Source organism: Suncus etruscus, chromosome 4 (genome assembly GCF_024139225.1).
Source record: "Suncus etruscus isolate mSunEtr1 chromosome 4, mSunEtr1.pri.cur, whole genome shotgun sequence".
Taxonomy (NCBI): Eukaryota; Metazoa; Chordata; class Mammalia; order Eulipotyphla; family Soricidae; genus Suncus; species Suncus etruscus.
This window is the reverse complement of record NC_064851.1, coordinates 88,649,023-88,673,286: the sequence shown is the minus strand read 5'-3', so window position 1 is coordinate 88,673,286 and position 24,264 is coordinate 88,649,023. Positions and strand designations below refer to the sequence as shown.

At 36.4% G+C, this 24,264-nt stretch overlaps 1 protein-coding gene across 1 annotated transcript in view; it reads right to left on the bottom strand.

Annotated features, from left to right (window-relative positions):
- SLC35F1 (solute carrier family 35 member F1) overlaps positions 1 to 24,264 on the bottom strand; it is a 491,181-nt gene that overhangs the window by 34,905 nt on the left and 432,012 nt on the right. The window contains exons 5-7 of the mRNA XM_049771361.1: positions 21,917 to 22,073; positions 18,376 to 18,428; positions 5,404 to 5,558 (exon numbers count right to left, since the gene is read on the bottom strand). Of these exons, the coding sequence (XP_049627318.1) occupies positions 5,404 to 5,558; positions 18,376 to 18,428; positions 21,917 to 22,073 (365 nt within the window). The remainder of the gene's footprint in view (positions 1 to 5,403; positions 5,559 to 18,375; positions 18,429 to 21,916; positions 22,074 to 24,264) is intronic.

Sequence of the window (24,264 nt, the reverse complement as noted above, 5' to 3'; positions counted from 1 at the left end):
CTTGAGCTATCTGCATCCCCCTAAAGAATTACTAAAGTTCCTACTCTCAATCAATTAGTGTCAGAATCCCTGTGAAAGAAATAGAGCTTGAATATGTCCTATATTTTCACTAGATGGTTGGAATACATTGGCTAGAGTGAGACTCACTCACTCATACTCGCATTGTATGTATATATTAAGTAATAAGAAGGTATTTACCTACTAAGTTCTAATGAGCATATAACAAAATAATAGCGTGAAGTCAACATTTTAATATGAACTATAACATAAACTATGTAAATGTAAGTAAATAAAACAGCACCAATGTATAATAATATTTATCTGTAGTTTCTAAATTTCTTCTGAAGAAGGCATACAAGTAGACTGGGACCCCACCCCCACTCCCATAGCAATGAGTTCCTGAGACAGAATAAAACCAGGAGATGAGATTTGTCACTAGCCTTAAACTGCTAAGTATTATCATCAAGATACACCTTGGAGATACAGGAATTAAAGCTGAAAAGACATTAACTGCCTCCGACACAGACCCAGAGAAGGCTGGACCTCACTCCCAGGAAAGTTCTAGCAGGAACTATGGCCAGGAAAGGAATGTCAAAGAAGTCCATTAACTGCTTCCTGCTATTCCACTCAGCAATCACTTTAATAATGAACACTTACCTAGGTAGAAAGCACCATGTTAGGCAGAAAGAAATACGGCATAAACTAATTTGAACAAAGGACGGACATGCATGCAATGCCTACATTTCCCTTCCTTTTTTTTTTTTTTTTTTGGACCATGCCCAGTGGTGCTCAGGGGTTACTCCTGGCTCTGTGCTCAGCAATCACTCCTGGGGGGCTCAGGGAGCCAGATGGAATGCCGAGAATCAAACCCCGGCCTGCCACTTGAAAGAAAAAATTTTATTCTTGTGCTATCTCTCTGGCCTCTACACATCTCCCTTTTTAAAATGTGAACATTCATACTTTTATGCTGGAAAGTAAACTGGGGCTCTTTCTCTCCATTCTAGAGAACCTTGCGTTCTCACAGGAGAATGTTACACTGTCCCATCCCTCTATTTCTTTTTTTCTTCCTCAGATTCTCTAAATAAAGCTTGCTTTTATTTCACTACTTGTTTCCTCTTTAAATTCTTTTCTGGGAGGGAAAGGCAGTGATCCAAAAGACATGGGAAAGGTTTAGGACTAACTTTCTTTCCTGAAAAGAGCAAGATTCATATCAGACTCTTATCAGTTCTAGATCTCCCCAGCCATTCTCAAAGTGGCAGAGATAAATAAGAGAAAGCAGTAGATTTTCTTCTCCAGGCTTCCAGCTCTCTCCTTCTCACTTCATTTAAGTCACCTGGGGAACCTCTACCAGCATTACTCCTATGTATTTCTCTGTTATAAAAAATATAGCTATTCTGAAAAACAGTATAGGTTTCTTATAAAACTAAACATGCCAAGACTAAACATGCCAAGATATGAGCCAGCTAATGTACTTTTAGGTATTTATCTCAGAGTAATGATTACTCCGTTGACATAACCTGAACAGAGTGTTTATAGGAGCTTTATTTATAAATACCAGAAATAGAAACATTCCAAATGCCCTTCTCTATGTGAATGGTTAAATAACTATGGCTCATCCATTCCATGGAATGTTGTTAAGCAATGAAAAATGAGCTAAGAAATATCCAGAACAACCAGGATGAATTTCCAGAGAATTAAGCTGAGTGAAAAAAAGTCAATCAGAAGGGTCATATATTATATAATATATTATTTTTAAAGTGGCACATGCTGACAAATGGGAAAAATTAGTTATTTTCAGAAAGTAAAAGGCTAAGAGGTGTCTATAAAAGGCAATATGTGCAACCACTGGGCTGTAACTACTCTGAATATCGATAGCACTGATGTGAAGTTTTGCATGTTAAAAAACAGATTTGTAAGCTTAATAGTAAGGAAACTTGTATAACAGCAAATGGAATATTTCTACATTATTTCTTAAAAGCTGCATGGGAATCAGCAGCTACCTTGAAAGTTTAATTTCAGAAAAGGCAATAGGAATCAATGAATGAATTGCTGCCTATGGAAATGCATCTATCAGATAATAAAATATGTATTTAATTTCTTTTTATTTTTTATGATTGTTTTGACATTGCAGTGTTACTTTATTGCACAGACATACCACATAGTACAAGCAATTAGGTTAACACACTTTCACCATCACTTAATAGAACTTTCATTTAAGACTATTTGATCACTGCTGTGACTTATTTTCATATTAACAAAAAAGTATTTAAAATGTTTTTTTTTTTAATTTCCAGTTGTTAAAGTTTTTCTTCTGTGTCCCTTTGTAGTTCACAACTAATTTCAGAGCCTTGTGGTCAGTGAAGATAGCCTGCAAAATTTCTATCCTCTTGATTTTATGGAGATATGTTTTTTGTGCCAGCATGTGGTCTATCCTGGAGAATGACCCATATATATTGGAGAAGAATGTATATCTAGGTTTCAGGGGATGGAGTGTCCTATATATATCTACTAGGCCTCTTTCTTCCATTTCTCTTTTCAGGACTAGTATATTTTTGTTGGGTTTAAGTCTGGTTGACCTATCAAGTGTTGACAATGCCGTGTTGAGGTCTCCCACACTTATTGTATTATTATTGATATCCTCTTTTAAATTTGTCAATAATTGTATTAGATATTTTGCTGGTCTATCATTGGGTGAGTATACACTTAGTGCGATTTCTTCCTGTTTAACATATCTCTTGATTAGTACGAAGTGTCCATCTTTGTCCCTTACAGCTTTTCTGAGTCTAAAGTTTGATATTAATATGGCCACCCCAGCTTTTTTAGGAGTATTGTTTGCTTGGATGATTTTCCTCCAGCCTTTGATTTTGAGTCTATGTTTGTTCTGACTATTCAAATGCGTTTCTTGAAGGCAGCAGAAGGTTGGGTTCATCTTTTTGATCCATTTCGCCACTCGGTGTCTCTTAATTGGTACATTTAGTCCATTGACATTGAGGAAGATGATTGTCATGGGATTTAATGTCATCTTTGTATATAGGTTTGGTGTGTCTGTTGGTCTGTCTTATCTTAAAGTAGTCTTTAAAGTAGTCTTTCAGGTTTTCCTTTAAGGCTGCTTTTGCATCTGTAAAGTTTCTGAGTTATAGCTTATCCATGAAGCTATGAATACTTCATTCAAACCTGAACATGAGTTGGGCTAGGTGCAGTATTCTAGGTGAAGCATCCATTTGATTCAGTCTTGTCACGATATCCCACCACTGTCTTCTGGCCTTGAGAGTTTCTTGTGATATGTCTGCTGTAAATCTTAAGGATGCTCCTTTGAATGTAATTTCCCTTTTTGATCTTGCTGCATTCAGTATTCTATCTCTATCTGTAGGATTCATCACTGTGACTAGGAAGTGTCTTAGGGTGTTTTTCTTTGGGTCTCTTTTAGCTGGTACTCTTTGGTCATGCAGGATTTAATTGCATGCAGTCTTTAGGTCTGGGAGTTTCTCTGTGATGATGTCTTTGACTGTTTATTCTTCCTGGGAATCCCCTTCCTGGGCCTCTGGGACTCCAATAATTCTAATGTAGTTTCTGTTGAGTTTATCAAAGACTTCTATTTTCATCTGTTCACATTCTTTGAGTACTTTTTCCATTGTATGATCATTTGCCTTAAGGTTCTTTCCCAATCTTTTCTGCTGTATTTAGTTGTTCTGCATTTCATCTTCCAGTTCATTGATTCTGTCCTCGGCTGCTGTTACCCTGTTGGAAAGGCTTACCACTGAGATTTTTAATTCAGCTACCTTGTTTTTCAGATGTTATTTCAGTTTGAAGTTTTCTGATTTCTATCTTTGTGTTCTGTTCAGCTAGAGCTATGTTTTCTTTGATTTCCATGAAGATCCTCCGTATTTCTATTCTAAACTCCTTACTGAAAAATTAATGAGATAGTTGGTATTTTTTGGGTTATCAGAGCTATCATCTTCATTTTCTGTGCATGGTGTTTGCCTGCAAGGTTTCCCCATTGTAGTGTGATTTTTTTTTTTCTGTGTGTTATGGTGGGGTTCATTAGTTAGAAAGAGAGTACAGCTGCGAAGAGAAGTGGAGTGGCCATGCTCTTCTGGAGCCTCTAGAAGACAGTTTTTGCTAGGCCCTTCTTGGCCTTTCAGAAGAGGTTCAGGAGACAGAAGAGTGTAGAAAAACGCAAAGGCGACAGGTCCCCTCAGTCTCTCCCAGTTGGTAATCTCAGAGCAGGGGCAGACCCCTCCTGCCTGCCTTCACAGACAAAGGATCCGCCTTTCTCTGTATTTAATTTCTTAAAATACTTTAAGAAAATAAACAAAATTATTTATTAAACCTTCAAAGTGGGCATTATAAGAATTTAATGTAATAAAATATTTCTCTTTAACCTTTAAATCCACTTTATCTTTTAGATAAGTTCCTAAATTCAACCAGATGCCCTATTAGTTGAGAACATCTGCTTGCTGTAATATTAACTGTAGTACCAAAGGTGAGAAACTGGTGAAAAGGCAAGAGGCTGGGAGTAGCCAGAGTTAATGTTGCTTTCTTCTTCTTTTTTTTTTTTTAATTTTACCCCAGCAGTTTGATCCTATCTGTTTGGATAATCCTAACTTGTCCCTTTTAATTCTGATCATTGTCCTCTTGGAGCCTAATTTTATAGGACTAGTAAAGGAATATCTTGAGAGTTTCTTATCATAAACCAATTCTGTTCAATAGTTAATGGCTGCAGTGAGTATATTGTTTAGAAAACAGCATTTTAACTCCAGTGTTCATAACCAATTAGTGATGCTTGCCTAGGGCTAGGATGTGGGCAGAATCTTGCTATGGGAAAGCTTGAGTCTTCAATTGCATAGTTTTCTCTTTCCTTCAGGGCTGATGTATTCACTGTAAATACTTCACCATATGCCTTTGCATTCCTTTATCAAAAGCCCATTCATTTCCTAAAGAAACCATTTCTAATGCATTAGCTTACCCCCTTTGTATTTGCTATAAAATATATATACAAAGCTGCCACTGTAGAAATTATGCTTTTCTCCAATGAGAACATACTTGCCAGGGTCTCTGGTAGAATTGGCTTTGCAAATATAATCTGGAAATTGTATAACCTTTACAGCTTTATGCTAGAAAAAGAGTAGCTTCTGGGCTGAATGATATAAAAAAAAATGTCCCGTTAGTTGAAAATCCTTCCTTTTTCCTGCTCAGTCTTTTCTTTTCCCAAAAAAAATGTTGCATTGCAGGACAATAAACCCCTCTCCCTTAAAGGGGAATAGTTGTGAATACCCCAATTATGTGGTTAGCAGCAGAGTTTCATTCCTACTTCCATACATAAAATCAAGGCCTCACTGTAAAACATACTTCACTGTATTTGTAGGTTCCAACCAAGTATGGAGTCATAGTCACTCAACTTACCTTATAGTGGAAGAGAAACAGTCCACAAAACAGGCTGTATAAATCTGCTGTGAGCAGGGAGAGGTTGACTGAAGTTGCACTGGTTTTCTTTATGACAATGGGCATAAAGCTGTAAAGACCAAACATGCAGGCACTAAAGCCTACGTAGAGTAGTCCTAAGGGGAGAGGAAAGAGAAATGTTACAGACCCCATGGAGGTAACCCACAGTGGGGAAAGATGGGGAATGAACCATACCACTTATATCACTTTTAACAGAGAATATTTTTTCATTGCTTTGGAAAATATTTTGCATTTTTTTGTTTGTTTTAAGGACACTCCTGACAGTGCTGGGGAACACTAGGTCACGTTCAGTGTTCAGAATTGCTCCTGATACTTCCGGGTCAACTCCGAGAAGCTAAGGATGGAAGCTAAGGCAGTTCTAGGGCCTGTCCTGGTAGAAGGTCAATTCCTGGTGTAGGGGCAAAAAACAGTGTCTGTTCCAATATGGGACCCAAGGTTCAAGGGTTATTGACTAATGTTCCAGCAATTGAAGCCTAAGCCACTATGGCAAATGTTCAGGGTGAAAGGTTCCCTGTAACAAAAAATTTTGGAGTTTCCATCCCTAATGAATAGAACTCCTCTCTATATCTAAAATTGCCCTATTTTGCTGCATGCAAAGCATATGCAGCAGTCCACTGAGCTATCTCCTTTATTCTTAAGTGAGACTTATAATTGAATAAAAAAAAAAAAACTAAAGCAAAACAAAACAAAACAAAAAAAAAACTTGTAGAAAATAACCTTGCTTTTCATGACCTAGATGCCATTTGCTTCATCTGGAAAGGATAGCCTTTCAGTGGTTAGAATCAGAACAAGGGGGCAAGGTTTCTGAGTTCTATTTCCAATTGTGCTTCATTTAACTTCCACCAACCATGCACTTAAAAACTTTTTTGTCTCTTAGTTTATTTGCACAATAGTGACAAAATCAATATTTGGTAGCATGTCTTGCTAAGAATGATAAATAGCTACATGGCCTATATAATGGAAAGGCTGACAAGTCAAGAGATTCAAACCAAAGAGTCCTAAATTGAAGTCCTAACTGCATGACCTTGGACTGACCATTTCATTGCTCTGAGCATGAGATGAACCTGTCAATTACTCCCAGTCTTTGAATTCTGCTTAGCACTGTCCAGACATACAAAATATCACCATCCTCCTTTCCTAGCATCTTGCGGAATTTTATATGAAAGCTCTGCTGCTTTATAAATAAATAGGTAACTGCCTTATAGGCAATTAAAGCATTCAGTTTTATTTAAAAGTAAGATTAAAAGGGAAAATGTTCTTAAAGTGCTATGTAATAAGTTTATCATTTTCTCATTCTCTAAAATTTTCTCCTTCCCTCTTTCTTCTAAGTAGAAACACAATTGTCAACAGTAATTCCATGAGCACATAGGATTGTTGAATTTCAAGTAGGAATTAACAGCTAAGTCTAGAGCTTGCTTCATCTTTTTTCCAGATACTGATTCAATACAAACATAGGAAAATAATGCTTATTTTTCTACCCTAAAAGAATAAGGCACAAAATAAGCCTAAGAAATAGAATTCAGTGGCACTTTGGACATTACAGTGAAAGTAACCAACCTTCCCAAAGGAGGTTAGTAAATAAATATGTTTCGTCTTTTAAGAGGTTGCTATTCCTGAACCTTGTAAATTTTAGAGAAGTTAGAAGACATTGGCAATCCAATCTCTTAGACTATGAAGATCAGTGATTTCTTCAAAGACAAATTAGATTTTTCCATATGGAACTATTTAAGAACATATTCATAATTTATGACCCTAAATTTAAGAAGTCAAACTATATATACATATATATGTATATAATTATTTTGAATATTAAGCAAACTCAGTACAATAGCCCCCTCTAGTGTGGTGGAAATGTCCTAAGACAAAAATGGAATAACCACTTCCCTAGTTTGATGAAATTTGACTCTCATAGGCATTTCATCATAGTAGTATTAGATAATTTTTGACTCTCTATTTGAAGTCTTAAAACCTAAAAAAAAGGGTCAATTTCCTGTATTTCAGTATCGTGCTTCTTACAATTCATTTCCTTTTCATCAAATCCATCACAATGTCAATTATTTAATAACCTAAGACGAAAACAAAAATCCTTAAAATTAATATAAAATCTTTTTAATTAATCTGAGATTAATAGGTTGTAGACAAGATATATTCTTTTTTGTTTTGTTTGTTTTGTTTTGTTTTTCGGGCCACACCCATTTGATGCTCAGGGGCCGGCCCCACAAGATATATTCTTTTTTTTTTTTTTTTTTTTTTTTTTTTTTGGTTTTTGGTTTTTGGGCCACACACGGTGGTGCTCAGGGGTTACTCCTAGCTATATGCTCAGAAATAGCTCCTGGCAGGCACGGGGGATCATATGGGACACCAAGACTCTAACCAACCACCTTTGGTCCTGGATCAGCCGCTTGTAAGGCAAACGCTGCTGTGCTATCTCCGGGCCCCACAAGATATATTCTTAAATCAATCTATTTGCAGTAATAAAACTTGACCAGATAGGTATTGGTATAAAAGTCTCTTCCTTCCTTTTTCCTTCCTTTTCTCCTTCTTTCTTTCTTTCTTTCTTTCTTTCTTTCTTTCTTTCTTTCTTTCTTTCTTTCTTTCTTTCTTTCTTTCTTTCTTTCTTTCTTTCTTTCTTTCTTTCTTTCTTTCTTTCTTTCTTCTTTCTCTTTCTTTCTTTCCTTCCTTCCTTCTTCCTTCCTTCCTTCCTTCTTCCTTTCTTTCTTTCTTTCTTTCTTTCTTTCTTTCTTTCTTTCTTTCTTTCTTTCTTTCTTTCTTTCTTTCTTTCTTTCTTTCTTTCTTTCTTTCTTTCTTTCTTTCTTTCTTTCTTTCTTCTTTCTCTTTCTTTCTTTCCTTCCTTCCTTCTTCCTTCCTTCCTTCCTTCCTTCCTTCCTTCCTTCTTTCTTCCTTTCTTTCTTCTTTCTCTTTCTTTCTTTCCTTCCTTCCTTCTTCCTTCCTTCCTTCTTCCTTCCTTCCTTTCTTTCTTTCTTTCTTTCTTTCTTTCTTTCTTTCTTTCTTTCTTTCTTTCTTTCTTTCTTTCTTTCTTTCTTTCTTTCTTTCTTCTTTCTTTCTTTCTTTCTTTCTTTCTTTCTTTCTTTCTTTCTTTCTTTCTTTCTTTCTTTCTTTCTTTCTTTCTTTCTTTCTTTCTTTCTTTCTTTCTTTCTTTCTTTCTTTCTTTCTTTCTTTCTTTCTTTCTTTCTTTCTGTCTTTCTCTCTCTCTTTCCTTCCTCCCTTCCTCCCTTCCTCCCTCCCTCCCTCTTTCTTTCTTTCTTTCTTTCTTTCTTTCTTTCTTTCTTTCTTTCTTTCTTTCTTTCTTTCTTTCTTTCTTTCTTTCTTTCTTTCTTTCTTTCTTTCTTTCTTTCTTTCTTTCTTCTTTCTTTCCTTCTTACTTCCTCCTTCCTTCCTTCCTTCCTTCCTTCCTTCCTTCCTTCCTTCCTTCCTTCCTTCCTTCCTTCCTTCCTTCCTTTCTCTCTTTTCTTTCCTTTTTGAGTCCCAACTAGCAGTGCTCAGGGCTTACTCCTCTTTCTGTGCTACTTCTGCAGGACGTTGTGGACCATGTGAGGTTCTGAAGGGGATTGAACCTAGTTTGGTCAAATGCAAGACAAAAACACTGCCTCTGAACTATCTCTGCAGAACACTGTTATACATTTCTAATGATGTTTGACAATGTCTGGAGAAGAAATGGAAAACAGGGAGCATACTAGGTATACTAGAATACTAGCATAAGATGTGTAGTGCAAGCAAGCCAGTTTATTTTGCCAAAAATAGACAAAGAGATGAAGGAGGCAGTGGGCCTGTAAAGACTAAGTATTGTCATCAAGAATACAAAAACAAACAAAAAAGAATACAAACAAGTTCACAGGAATAGCTAGCTAGATTAGGAAAATGAATGAAGTGTGCTATTTACTTAGGTGAAGAAAAGCGAAAAAGATCCAAGAGTTTAAAGGAAATAAAAATTTTCATTTTGAATGTGATAAGTTTTAGAAGTTTTTGCATCATCCAAGAGACTTTATCTAGAATGAAGTGGGATATGCAATTGGCAGTCTCAGAGAAGAGATGTGATTTTAGAAGCACAATTGGTGAGCCAAGGCAGATAGGAAAATAGAATCAAAGCAGTTTCACTTTACTCAGAATTTCTCAAGATGATTTAAGCTTAAGCTTTCTAAATGTATTTTTTTAATTTAACTGCAGAAATTAAATTTAGAAGAATCAGAGTGGACTATATACCATATCACAATTAATCACTTTGTTTGATCCACTGAATTTTTGTTTTATGCTCAGGGATTACTCCTGGCTATGTGCTCAGAAATCGCTCCTAGCTTGGGGGACCATCCTAGGCTAGTGTGTGCAAGGAAGATGCCTTATGACTTGTGCCACCGCTCCGCTCCAGGCCCTGGTCTACCGAATTTTTAATTTGTAAATATTCTGTTTTGGAAGCAAAGTAGTCAAACAAATGAACACATGATTAAATTGAGAATAGAAAAGCAATATTGCTGCAACTTTCTGATTTGCTGTTCTTAGATGGACATGAGCTAGTTAATGCTTTTGAAAACTCAATTTGCTGTATGTGAAGGGTCTTGTAACAATCAACCAACATGATCAAATAAGTTGATGGATAGCTTTACATAATGACAATGACAATATCAAATGAATTTATATGCAGAGTATGTGGACAATATCTTTTTGTTTGTTTTTGGGCCACACCCGGTGACGCTCAGGGATTACTCCTGGCTATGTGCTCAGAAATTGCTCCTGGCTTGGGGGACCATATGGGATGCTGGGGGAATCCAACCACCGTCAGTCCTAGGCTAGCATAGGCAAGGCAGATGCCTTACCACTTGTGCCACCACTCTGGCCCCTACAATATATTTTTATTTGAAAAATTTTCTCTCTCACTAAAAATAGAATTTGGTTACTCTTCTTATACACTAAATAAATCAGAAAGAATAGAATCCTCTCATACAAGTAAAGTAAAAGGCACATAGAGTTTCTAAGTGAAGAAACATATTACAGGCTTTCAGGCTAAGGGTGTAGCTCAACTGCAGTAACTTGCTTTGCATATGTTAGCCCCTTCAAGAGTATAGGTGCAGGGTGAAGGAAAGGAAGGGTAGGGGAAAAATGGAAGAGAAAAGAAAAGGAAAAGGGAAGGGAAGGGAAAGGAAAAAGAAGGACAATAAAACACCAAGAAACATGAGGAAAAAAATAGAGAAAAAACTTTGAGGCATAAGTTAGTGCTTATTTGAATGGCTGATGAGAAAACAAGTGATGAGGCAGCCAAGTGATTCAAGTGGCCGTAAGTTACATATCCTGATATAGGAGATCTGGGGAGAAGGTCCTAAGGTCAGAGGTTAGGGAAATCTATTAGAGGTAGAATTGAGTGCAACTCAACTATTTCCAGAGATCTGACTCCAAATAGAGAAAAAAAAAAGAATACCCTAACTTCTTTCTTCCTCCTATACTCTTCTTTTTCAGCAGAGCTGCAAGCCAGAGGAAGGCAGCCTAATAAGTGGTTTGTGTAGGCTACCTCTGCAATACACAGCAGAGCAAGGGCTGGAAACAGTAAACAAAATAGAGAAAAGACCAGCAAGCAGAGAACAAATAACTTCCTCAGGTCACAGACTGGCCAAGCACAAACCATTAAGCTACATTGTTTAATAATTTTAAAGAGATGTGATGCTCTGAATAGTATCCTATTTTACTCTTCTGCATCTTGTTTTATAAATGATTATTGTATATGATACATGATATTTATATAAAATGTATGTTATTTATATACGATGCATAAGATCTATTGTGTATGTTTATATATACTACATATATTTTACCTCATCTGACTCCAAAAAGGTTTCATTACTGTGTCTTTGTCTTTTGCTTTTTCTTTTGAATCTGTTTTTCTGTTTTATTTTTAAATTGTTGTTTAGTTTGTGGCCATATTCAGCACTGGTGCCAGGGATCAAACACCTGACTTTCACACGCAAAGCATGTTTTCAGCTTTTTGAACTAATTATGTGGCCCTGAACCTGCTATATTTTTAACATTATTATTATTTTTAATTCTTATAAATTTAGGTAAAATAGTTCCAAGCCAGAGCCAGTGAGGTGGTGCTAGAGGTAAGGTGTCTGCCTTGTGAGCGCTAGCAAAGGAAGGACCTCGGTTTGATCCCTCAGCATCCCATATGGTCCCCCCAAGCCAGGGGCAATTTCTGAGTGCTTAGCCAGGAGTAACCCCTGAGCATCAAACGGTGTGGCCCAAAAAACCAAAAAAAAAAAAAAAAGGTAGTTCCAAGTGGAGAATCTGTGCTTATATATGTAATTGCAATAAAACTACAATAAATTTTATACTATGCCCAGAAACCTACTGGAAATATTGACAAAAAAAAAAAGCTTTCACAGCAAAGGACAAAAGAATAGCATCCAAAATTTAAGGGGGGAAGATGTTCTTGGCAGTAAAGAAACTCCACATTGGATCAATAAATTAAAATCAGAAAGCTATTTCTAAAATAGGATTTCTAAGATGCCTGTGGGACCGAGTAGGGGTGATAAGGAGATTGTGCTAACATCTGTCACTACAGTCTTACATCCCATAGTTAGAACATTGGAACAAGAGGCAAGAAAATGTAAGTTATAAAGGGGATGAAGTCACCAGCAGGAGCTATCTTGGCAGCCTGTCTCAATCTTTCTGGAAGTACTGCTGATGCACAGACCACCAAACTGGCACTCTCTTTAGTAATAGATATTGAGAGCAAATACCTAAGGAAAGCTCCACTTATCTTTAGCAAAGAACTTAGCTAACTGAGGCCTGAGAGATAATTATCAAGAATATTGACCCTAACAGACAAATAGGTCTGGCCCCAGCTACTCCACTTCTGACTGCTAGGAAATTAGTCACACCCTACAAATGCCTCTTCTAAAACAAAGCCAACCAGCCATCGGCACCACTGAGGACTGAGCTCCACTGCTTGCCCCAAGCTATCTAGATTCTCTTCCTATTATTTGGAGTGCTTATTTTGTAATCATCTGGGACACCTCAGTTATTCCCAGGTCAGAGGAACCATGAAATGCCTAATGGATGATGGGAACTAGTGAGCTCAAAAGCTTGGTTACTGTCATGGCCTACTTGAATTCAAGCTACAGGTCCCCCATGCACACATGATCTTAATTCACTGGTGACTACCTAGACCTGCTTGGACTCAACATATAAATACCGCTGAGTCACTTTCAACCTTGCTACTGCCCAGGCAGTTCAAAATTGGTGACACAGATCTTGCCACACATTAATGACTATGAGTTCCTAGTCACTGTCCAGGTCTACCAGAACATGGGACACTCTAAATCAGGCCTGTTAATAACAACAGACATAATGAATAGGTGGAGAAACTAATTTTCTCTGATGAATGCACAATAAAATTCCAAGCAAAGCAAAACTATGTTGGAGCCGAAGTGGTGGTGCCAGCAGTAGGACATTTGCCTTGCATGTGTTAACCTAGGACGAACAGCAGTTCAATCCCTGGGTGTCCTGTATGGTCCCCCAAACCAGCAGCAATTTCTGAGTGAATAGCCAGAAGTAACCCCTGAGTGTCACCAGATGTGGCCCCAAAACCCCAAAAAATCATAAAAACAAAACAAAACAAAACAAAAAACAAAACAAAACTATGTAATCCCTAGAAAACAACCTCAAAACAACAATTCTATGATGCTCACAAAAATAAGTAGATCAATGTAAGAGAACTTCAACAAGGAGAATATAATAGCAAAATTTGGAAATATACCAAACAAAACCCACAGAACTAAAGAATACCATAATTAGGGGCCAGAGTGATATCATAGCAGGTAGGGCATTTAAAGATGCTAAAGAACACGTGCCAAAATCTATCACTACAATATTTTCCTTATTCATGCAGATACAAGTCAGGTATTATTAACTTCAGTATACTTTCAATATTTGTAATTATGTAAATAGTTTGCTTTATACTATATTTCTTTTTTATTTGCTCTTTTATAAAATTACTAAAACACTTGTTACAAGATTGTTCATAATACCATTGGTTTTTTTTTTTTGTTTTTGGTTTTGGTTTTTGGACCACACCCACCGGTGCTCAAGGGTTACTCCTGACTGTCTGCTCAGAAATAGCTCCTGGCAGGCACGGGGGACCATATGGGACACCGGAATTCGAAGCAACCACCTTTGGTCCTGGATCGGCTGCTTGCAAGGCAAACACTGCTGTGCTATCTCTCCGGGCCCTGGTTTTTGTTTTTAACATTAAGAATTGTTCATGATTAAGTTTCAGTTATACAATGAACAACATCCTTCCTAGATCACATTTCCCATATGTTCCATCTTTAAACTGTCTTAAAACTAATCCAAGTATCACCCTCAAAATAGAAAGTGGAGAAGCTACTCCTATCCCACATATGGAAGCTGGTCACAACGTATACTTTCCTATGATGTCTGACTTTCAGGTCAGCTTATATTTGTTAACATATCCTTGAGCACAACATGCAAATGGAATAAAGGGAATATATTAGCTGTTTATTAGATTTCCAGTTGTGACTCCAGTACACCACTCCACATGAGAACTTTTCAGTTCTGTTAAGTCATATGTTTTGTTTGAATTTAAAGTCTACCTAACCATTTCTGCTTAATGGAGTAAAATTAGGGAGTATATAATACTTGGTTTTATTTTCCTATTCTTTTTTTTTTTTTGGTGGTTTTTGGGTCACACCCGGCAGTGCTCAGGGGTTATTCCTGGCTCCAGGCTCAGAAATTGCTCCTGGTAGGCACGGGGGACCATATGGGGCGCCGGGATTCGAACCAATGACCTCCTGCATGAAGGGCAAACGCCCTACCTCCATGCTATCTCTCCGGCCCCTATTTTCCTATTCTTATTTCTTGCAATTGATCAATGATAAAAGTAATTGTCATTAAATCCAAAACACATAAAAATTTTATGCATTTATTTTTCTACTTATTCCAAATTTTCCAATTATTATAAAGATGAGTCATATAAGCTGTTTAAGAGACAGTTTGAGGGAAATTACTGATTGGAGAGACAGAGGGTGATAAATCAAGACAGCCTTTGAATCTTTGAACAGACCAACACATGGTCTGCTCTCCAGAAAGGCAAGTTTAGAATTCAGCACTCTTCAAGGAGTGCAGCAATTCTTTAGGAGGATGTGAACGCCACCCTGTTAGCTCCATGTTTCTCTGGTCCACATCGCCAGCAGATGGCATGAGATTGCCTGTTCAACAAAAAAAAGTGCAATGTTAAGCCTATAAGTCTTTGTCATAGTTTACCTATCTTCCTTTCCATCTGTAATTTTTAGGAAAAAGAGTAAGGTTTACTCATTCCTTTAGCTTTGGTAGATAAGAGAGAAAATAGAAACATACATACAGCCACCCCCAGCCTGGGTAAGAAGCAGAATAAGGAGATTGTGAAGAGGCAGGTTGCAACATGCCTAGATGTGTTTGCTACAAGAAAGAAAATGAAATCACATTGGCAAGTCACCAATATTGGCTGATATTCAACCAATCACCACTTGACAGCTTTCCACCAATTGGACTTTTGGCTGAAGATTTTATTTGTATAGTAAGACTCAAGTGTAGACTAGACACACACACTCACACACACACTGAGCCCCACCTCCCTTTCTGCCCCATACACAATCATTCTATTCCTACCATATAAGTTCACTGTAACACTGGGTTGCTCCAGTGTTTCCTGAGTCTGCATCCTGGGACTGTAACAACAATGAAACCCCAATAAAGACCTGCTTTAAGGAAAACAAGAGAGTGACAACTCTTATACTCTAACATAGTTACTATAACTTGACCAGTTTTCCTTATTCTGTCTCACTCACTTGCTTACTTAACAAATATTCATTCATTCATTGCATTCTATGTGCTTACAATAAGTTAAAAAATAGAAACCTTTCCTATACATGGATGTACACGGAATCTATTATGCTGAGTGAAATAAGTCAGAGAGAGAGAGAAAAATGCAGAATGGTCTCACTCATCTATGGGTTTTAAGAAAAATGAAAGACACCCTTGTAATAATAATTTTCAGACACAAAAGAGAAAAGAGCTGGAAGTTCCAGCTCACCTCAGGAAGCTCACCACAAAGAGTGATGAGTTTAGTTAGGGAAATAACTACATTTTGAACTGTCCTAATAATGAGAATGTATGAGGAAAATGGAGAGCCTGTCTAGAGTACAGGCGGGGGTCGGGTGGGGCGAAGGGAGACTTGGGACATTGGTGATGGGAATGTTGCACTGGTGATGGGTGGTGTTCTTTACATGACTGAAACCCAAACACAATCATGTATGTAATTAAGGTGTTTAAATAAATTTAAAAAAAATAGAAACTTGTAGGCAGTCATGATGAGATAATGAGGACCAATATGACCCATATATAAAACATTCAAAACATTAATAAATGTTTGGTTCCTTTTTAAGATTATTTCAAGTTAGGAATTAAATGGATGGATAGCATGTTATTTTATACAGTCCTTCCCTATACTCAAAACAGGAGATTACTATTCTATTTGGGAGAAGTATAGCGAGTGGGTAGGGTGGGGAAGACTACAATTGGTTATTCCTGGCTCTGAACTCAGAAATCTGCATTACTGGTAGTGCTCAGGGAACCATATCGGATACTGGCAATTGAACCTGGGTCTCAAACCCAGGTGATGACATGCAAAACAAACTCCTTACTTACTGCACCATCTCTCTGGCCCAAGATTTCTATTCTAATGCAATTAGAGATCACTGAATACTACTTTTGTATAACACATTTAACTAGTACTGAATTACAAAAGGGTTTAGGTGAACCTGCAAAGAACTTGCCTTTTGAGGACAATTTTTTGTTACTGATATTGATATTAATATACAATTAATTTATGCTTGCAGTACTCTCACTGTATACAGTGTCAGTGATATAGAGAGAGTAGATGGGTGGAGCACCAAATAAACTAATTAATCTAAAGTCAATCTAATCAGTCTTTTTAATCTCACTCACCTGAAAAAGTAAACAATCAATAATAGATGATCAATAATAGATGGGAAAAGACAACAAACCAAAGGAAGTCCCAGCCAGAAAATGGGGAAGACAAGAGTAAAAGGAAGAAGAAAGTTCTTTTTGGTCTCTGCCCACCTCACCTACAGCCAGATAGAAGGTAGAAGGGCTCAGAGACCTAGACAGTGTTAAGGTACAGAACACAGGGATAGCACTCATATGCACCTAGCTGTGGATAGAGACTAAGAAAAGCCTGGACAACAGGGAACTGATGGGTTAAGTTTGAAAGAGGACCAGCAACAAATAATAAGCAGCAATCCCTGGCTAAGGGACATAGATGACAGGATTCTTCTCAGACAGATCCCAGATCAGGAGCATGTACACTGAAGCTGAGAATGGAATAGACCATCCGCTAGAGAAGACCAGGACATGGTACATATAGCATGTACATATTACATGATACTTATTAGAGACAGAGAAACAGACCAAGACAGAGAGAGATAAAAACAGAAATAGAGAGATACACATAAGATGAGTGACAAGTGATGTAAATATTTCACACAATTCCCAAGAACCCAGGAGTGCAGGAAAATCCACTTTCATGCTAAATTTATTAGATGAGGACAACAATTTGTTTCCTGGCTTTGTCTATCACAAAGGCAATCACATCTATAATCTGTGGCTAGTTTCTTTTCCCAGCATCTCTTCTCTCCTCCTCGATCTCCTCCTCTATTGATTTTAATTTTATTGTAGTAGTCTATAGCAAAACTTGAGAGAAATTAAATGGCAGGAGGCTGAGACAGACACAGGGCTGGTCAGTACTTAAAGACACATTAAAGTCATGCACAATTTTGTAGCTCTATGCATCTCTGGAGAAATCAGGTTGCCTTGGAAACTTGGGGTTAATGTAAGTAAATTCATATAGAAAAGTTCATATCATTGTCCTTGCAGATAGAAGTAAAGGTAATTTTTTTTATTGTGGGCAAAGTGAATTACAAATCTTTCACAGTAATATTTAAGGCACATAGTAATATTTGGCTAACCTGTCAATCTCACTGGAGTTCCTTTAAGCAGTACTCAGGCAAATAGTTTTACTGTGGAGACCTCCTGAAGTTTTATCCACTCTCCCAATTGCATAGATTTTGTCCCATTTATGAAGCACTCCCAATAACTAAGTCCTGAATTTATTGTTCAAGTCTAAGATTGTTGGCATAGACACAGAGGGGATACCTTATAAGATGAGGGTATGCAATTATTAGAGCATCACCTATAATCTTAAATCCATTCCCTAAATATTATTAGAGAAATATGATTTTAGAAACAGGTGGAATCTGAGATGCCTGGCTGACTGTTAGTTATCTCAAAGCATATGTGTCTGGTCTTTTTTATGATGTCTTTTGGAGATCAGTCAGCTATTTCTTATGTGCAAAATCTTCCCTTCTGAAAGGTTTTATGGTTTCAGAATGCCCATTACACTGTTTTCTCTATGTCCTTTTGTTAAGTTCATTTTTTTCCTGTACTAAAGTGCACTTTTTACATGATCAGATCAGTTTTGTATTTCTTGACTAGTGCAAATTACTGTCATTTTTGTCCCCTTCAATAGCTTTAGGGCATTTCTTTCTTTGTGATTGCTCTTTAACCTAATAACATACTCTGTGTCCACACTAATGGCATCTTGATGAACTTAATGGGCAGAAGCTCAATTAGGAAGCATTAGGAAACATTCAGCTCAGATTCTTTCAGTATGCAAGAATTTCTTAAAATGACAGGGAGATTTCATGTTCTTTTTGTTCCCTGGATTACAATTATTTTCATTGCTTACACCTTATCCACCCCCCATCCTCATCAAATATATTCCTGTTTTACTAAGTTCAGATTCTAAAGGTGAGCAACCAACCTGCTTACCTATTTGCCAGTCCCAAGGCACCTTTAACAGCTCCTTGTGCTCCATTATAGCTCTAGAAAAAAATAAAAGTGACCTAATCAGCAAGATTATATTGCACTGTACTTTTAAAGTTTATTTTTTAAATATTTTCAGTTATATACAGAAAGAAACACTTGATAACACTTAAAAGAATAACTTTGGATTATGCACACATAAATCTAATAAGATAGTTTAGATTTACCTTTGAAGGATCTTGTTGGTTGTGGTCAGCAGTAGTGAGGATAACTTGAGGGTAAGGAGCAACTTCTGTTGGGCTTTTTTTGCTACTGACTACTAACCCAAACATTCTGCTCTTGCCTTTACTAATTTAACTTGATGATTTCTCAAAAAGCAAACAGTGATAACCAGATTGATACTGTGCTAAAAGTTATAAGCATTTTTGAGTGAGTTTCATCCTTAGTACGGATTTTCAAGTTTTAATGTATAGAAATTAAAAATTAAATTAAAAAAGTATATAAACCCATCTATAGAATGCGCTCAAAACTTTTTGTGGGCATTCTTCTTATAGAATCAGATTTAGTGTATTCAGAGAAGGTCTCTGAACATGCGTTTCTAATAAACTTTCAGGTAATTCCCCGTACTGATAGAGAGAAAACTATATTAAAGAAGCATTGCTCTAGAAGAGAATGAGGAGAAAAGGTGGTACCATACCCCTAGAGCTGCTCTGGTTTCAAGACACCATCAGGATATCTATTTCCTCTGCTAAACACATCCACTGCCATTACTTTGGCAGCAGTGTTCCCTGAAAGACTCAGTTATTTCTAATGGACTGTAACTGAAGCAAATATGTGCTAGAGTTTGGAATATATATATTTTTGAGTCAAGAATAATAATCCATAAAATGAGCTATCCATCTACATAATGTTGGTTATAAATAGTTTAATGAGGCACTATCTTTTCATTTCACCAAACTGAGTACCAAATTTAGAGCTTTATGATGCCATCCTGCTTGAAAAATGAGCTGAAACTAAATCTTTCTCAGCCTTCCCATCACTGTGCTTTGCTTGCTAAAAACTTTTATCTGTATCTCAAGATAATACAACTTAATGAATTATTGGAATCGGTACATTTGTGAAAACCAGTAATGATGGCAAGATAGCCTCCATCAGTACTTTGGGACACTGACCCAGTATACTGTACCTGCATTATAGAAAGTGATTTGGTAAAGTTAAAATTATTTGCTCTGTTGAAAGAGAGTTGATAAAATTATTCTTTATTTGTTATGACATATGGCTCATTTCTTTTAACACATGATTTTTATTGATGGACAATAAACTTTGTTGAACACTTATTTGCACAACAAATTCAGAGGCACTAGTCAATGACTTGTTCCAGTGTCAGAATTATCGCAAAATTGGTGTTTTTGACTTTTTTGATTTTGTTGTTGTTGTTGTTGGTGGTGGTTTTCTTAGGGGGGGGGCACAGCCAGTGATACTCAGGGATTACTCCTGGCTATGCCCTCAGAAATCACTGCTGGCTTGGGGATCATATGGGATGCTAGGGGATCGAAATGCAGTCTGTCCTAGGTTAGCACGTGCCAGGCAAATGCCCTACTGCCTGCACCACTGCTCCGGCCTCCCTGCGTTGTCTTTACTTATTTAAGGAAATATAAAATATAAATTTCTAAAAGATGAATTAGAAACAAGGCTCACTCATATAAATCCATGAGCAAGCAGAAAAATGTTTGCCACAGAGGCAGGCATGGGAGAAGGCAGGGAGAAAGGTGTGAGGGACACTGGTACATAAGTAGTGGGAAATGTGCATTGGTGAAGGGTGTTGTATGAGTGAAACTCAATCATGAAAATTACATAACTGTCTCATAGTTATTCAACACTGGTGATGAGAATATTTCTGATTCAATGTCACTATGTACTTTAAATATTACTATGAAAGACTTGTAACTCATGTTAATCACAATAAAAATTATTTTAAAACAATTCAGAATTCAGATAAACATACAGAACAAAAAATTATTTAGTAAGGAGAGTAAAAGAGCATGTATGGAGCCTGTAGTTATACCCATGAGAGTATACTTCAAGGGCAAAGAAACCCTGTATCTCGTAGGCCAGGAGAATTCCCTTTCTAATCTCCCCAATTTTTACTGTGCCTATGCAAAAAAAAAAAAAATAGCACAAATTAAACTTTAAAAAAATTTTTTTGTAATTGTTGGTTTTTGTTTTGTTTTGTTTTTCTTTTTGTTTTTTTTATGTTTTGTTTTTTGTTTTTTTTTTTTTTTTTTTTTTTTTTTTGCCTTTTTCCTCCCCCTGTGCTTTGATTCATTTTTATTTTAGGACCGTGGTTAGTGTTTGGTTGTCTTTATTGCTATGATGCTTTTCAGATTGTTTGTTTGTTTTTGGTTTGTTTTTTGGGGGGTGATTTTTTTGTATTATTTTTATGTTTTCCTTCTATTTTCCCTTTATTTTCTTAAACTGATTTTTATAGTCTCTAGAACAGGGGTCTCAAACTCGCAGCCCGCAGGCCATTTGCGGCCCTCCGTACAACGCTTTGTGGCCTACGGCTGGCCTTCAAATATTGCAGTATTCGCGATTATTCGCTTACTGAATAATTGCAATAAAAATTGCATTAGTAAGAAAAAAATCGCATTAAACATTCGCATACCCTGAGCAGTTCCGTTCAGGGTATGCACATGTTTAATGCGATTTTTTTCTTACAAATGCCATTTTTATTGCGAATATTCAGTAAGTGAAATCCCCACATAATTTGAATTATCTTGTTCTGCCTCACAAATTGAGGGGGAAATAATGGAGGACACCAAGACCAAACAGTCATATGAACATTGAGTAGACATAAAAAATGATCAGACTTAAACACCAAGTTCAAAGCCAACTACAATAGAATCGATACCCAATCTACAACAAGCTAGACACAGAAGGGACCACTTATACTAGCAGTCCAAGAGGCAAAGGAGGGGGATATGGGATGCATGCTGGGAACAGGGGTGGAGGGAGGATATCATTGGTGGTGGGAATGACCCTGATTCAATGTCAATATGTACCTAAAATACTACTGTGAATGATTTGTAATCCACTTTGGTCAAAATAAAAATTATCAATAAAAGTTTAATGTTAAAATAAATAAAACTTTAAAAAGAGCAAAAAAATCCATGACTAATAAAATAAAAAGATAATTTAATCTGCAAGCTTTTTGTTAGTAAGTAGAGTATTTTAAGGAAAACATCAAATCATGGCATCAACACTTAACATTTCTCTTTTTCTAAGTAAAATGTCTGAGGTTGGCATAGCTGGGGTTGATTTAGGAGAATCAATATACTTTTAATGATTTATTGTAAATATCATCTAATTCCATACATGTTTTAATAATAACATAATAAACTTGTTTAGTTTGGAATAAATTTACTAAAAAAGACAATGAACTTTTAAGATTTTATGTGGAAAGTTGGTAAAAGTGTCCACCATGTTCCAATGAGAGTAGGAAGAATAAGCATCAAAAGTATTCACTTCTAAATTTCTTTTTACTCACAATTGAATTCCGCTGAAAAATGCACCAAAGAGTCCAATCATTCCCAGAAATTCCACTCGACTGAGAGTTCGGATGATATATTCTTCCCAGACATTAGAGATCCCATATAAAGTGGCTCCTCCCAACACCAGAAGGTCCCCTACCAGCTTATTTTCCCCTAGGAAAAAATACAAACAAAACAAATCAGAGAGATGCATTAAATTTTTACTAAAGAAAATAAGGCACTAACAAGTTGAACTTCTTTTGCTTATTATATTATGACATATTTATATAAGTTTATGATTTTTAACTAAAATTTAGTAAAATTCATCTGTGCTTTATATTGTTTTGGTATAAAAATGGTACAGTAGGGCTGGAGCAGTGGAGCAAGTGGTAAGGTGTTTGCTTGCACTAAGCTAACCTAGGAAGGACCGTGGTTTGATCCCCTGGCATCCTATATGGTCCCCCAAGCCAGGAGCGATTTCTGAGCGCATAGCCAGGAGTAACCCCTGAGCCTCATTGGGTGTGGCCCCCAAACAAAAACAAACAAACAAAAACAAACAAAATTTTTAAAAAAATGTTACTCTAGGGGCCCGAGCGATAGTGCAGCGGTAGGGTAGGTTTGCCTTGCTAGAGGCTCACCCAGGATGGACCTGGATTCAATCCCTGGTGTCTCATATGGTCCCTTAAGCCAGGAAGGATTTCTGAGTGCATAGTCAGGAGTAACCCCTGAGCATCACCTGGTGTGGCCCCCAAACTAACAAAAAATAGTAAACTAAATAGGGATTAAGAACTTTGGTTCTGTTGTAATGTGGTAGAATACAGATAGCCATATGCCTAAATCAGAGTCAATAAAACTGAAAACATGAAATCTATCCTACACAACCAGAGTGTAAAAAGTTTCATGTTATCAGGCTGGTGATAACACTGGTGGAGGAAAGCTGACACTGGTAGTGGGATTGATGAAGGGATATTATATGTCTAAAATTCAACTATCGATAATTTTTAAAAATCATGGTTCTTTAATCAAAATATTGCTATATGTATTAAACCAAAATTTTAGGGCTTTGGGGAGTGGATGGGGTGGATGAACAACACCTGGTTGTGCTTAGGGGACACTCATGCTAGAACTGGGGGACCATATATGGTGCTGAGCATTGAAATGGGGTTGGCCATATACAAGCAAAACACCTTACTCCCATACTAGGAGCCCAGCCAGAAATTTTATCTTCTTAAGAGCCAAATTTCATCTGGATTTCTCTGCCTTCATAAAACTCCAAATTTTGTATTTAGGGATATGTCTATGAATATATGGACATGATACATTTGCTGCAGGGTAGTTTCCAACAGCTTAGTGAACATGGTGTCAAAAAAACCAGAATGACTCTGAATATTTCCCCCTGTGCTATATTAAGAAGACTATAACAGAAACATTCAAAATCTTGGATAAAATGTACTTTTTCTTAGAAAATAAGAATACTTGAAAATTAAGAATGGAAGATATATGGGCAGATATTTTAAAACTACTCTTTAAAGCAAATAATATAGGACTGAAAATATATGTATATGTAATCTATCACATAATTATTTTTCTTGTATATAGATTTGCTTTTCAAACTCATTTTAGTATGTTTTCAGTTTATATCAAATTTTTGTTTTTATTTTTAGAGCACATATGGCTATGCTTAAGAATTTTTCCTGGTGGTGCTTAACTAGACGATGCAATATATTATAACTCCATATTTTATAAACAATCAATGCAGTAAATATCTGATATGATGTTGATAGTTTCACCAGTAAATTATGTTCAGTAATTGTTATTATATATATGTATGAAACCAAGATTAAAGAAAACCTTTTGTGAATTTATGGTAAATGGGCTTATGTGAGATTATGAGAAGCTTATTTAACTGACATTCTTTCTCTGAATTTCCCATCATTGTCCCCATGTTATGGTACCTACCCACTTCCATTTCATGTCTATTATTTGTAACTTATGTATTTTCTCTTATTTCTCCATTCTCTTCACTAAAGTATTGTAGGACATGAACTGTGACTTAGATTGATATTCTGTGTAGATCTTTGTATCACATCACACTATCAGTTATAAATGTTTAAAAGTACTGAGCTGATGAAATGGGTTTTAATTTATTCTTTAGTTAAGACTTTGCTTGGTAATAATTTAAAAAATTATTGTAGCTTATGTGGTTTCAATAGCATTGATGTTTATTAATATTTAATGCCACTTGTAGTCTGTTATTTCTTTCCAGTCTTTCACCACTCATCTCAGTTTTGCAATTTTTGAAAAGCAATTATTTTTTAAATAATTTGATGTGTGAAATCATTTAATACTTGTCTTCCCTTTGAAT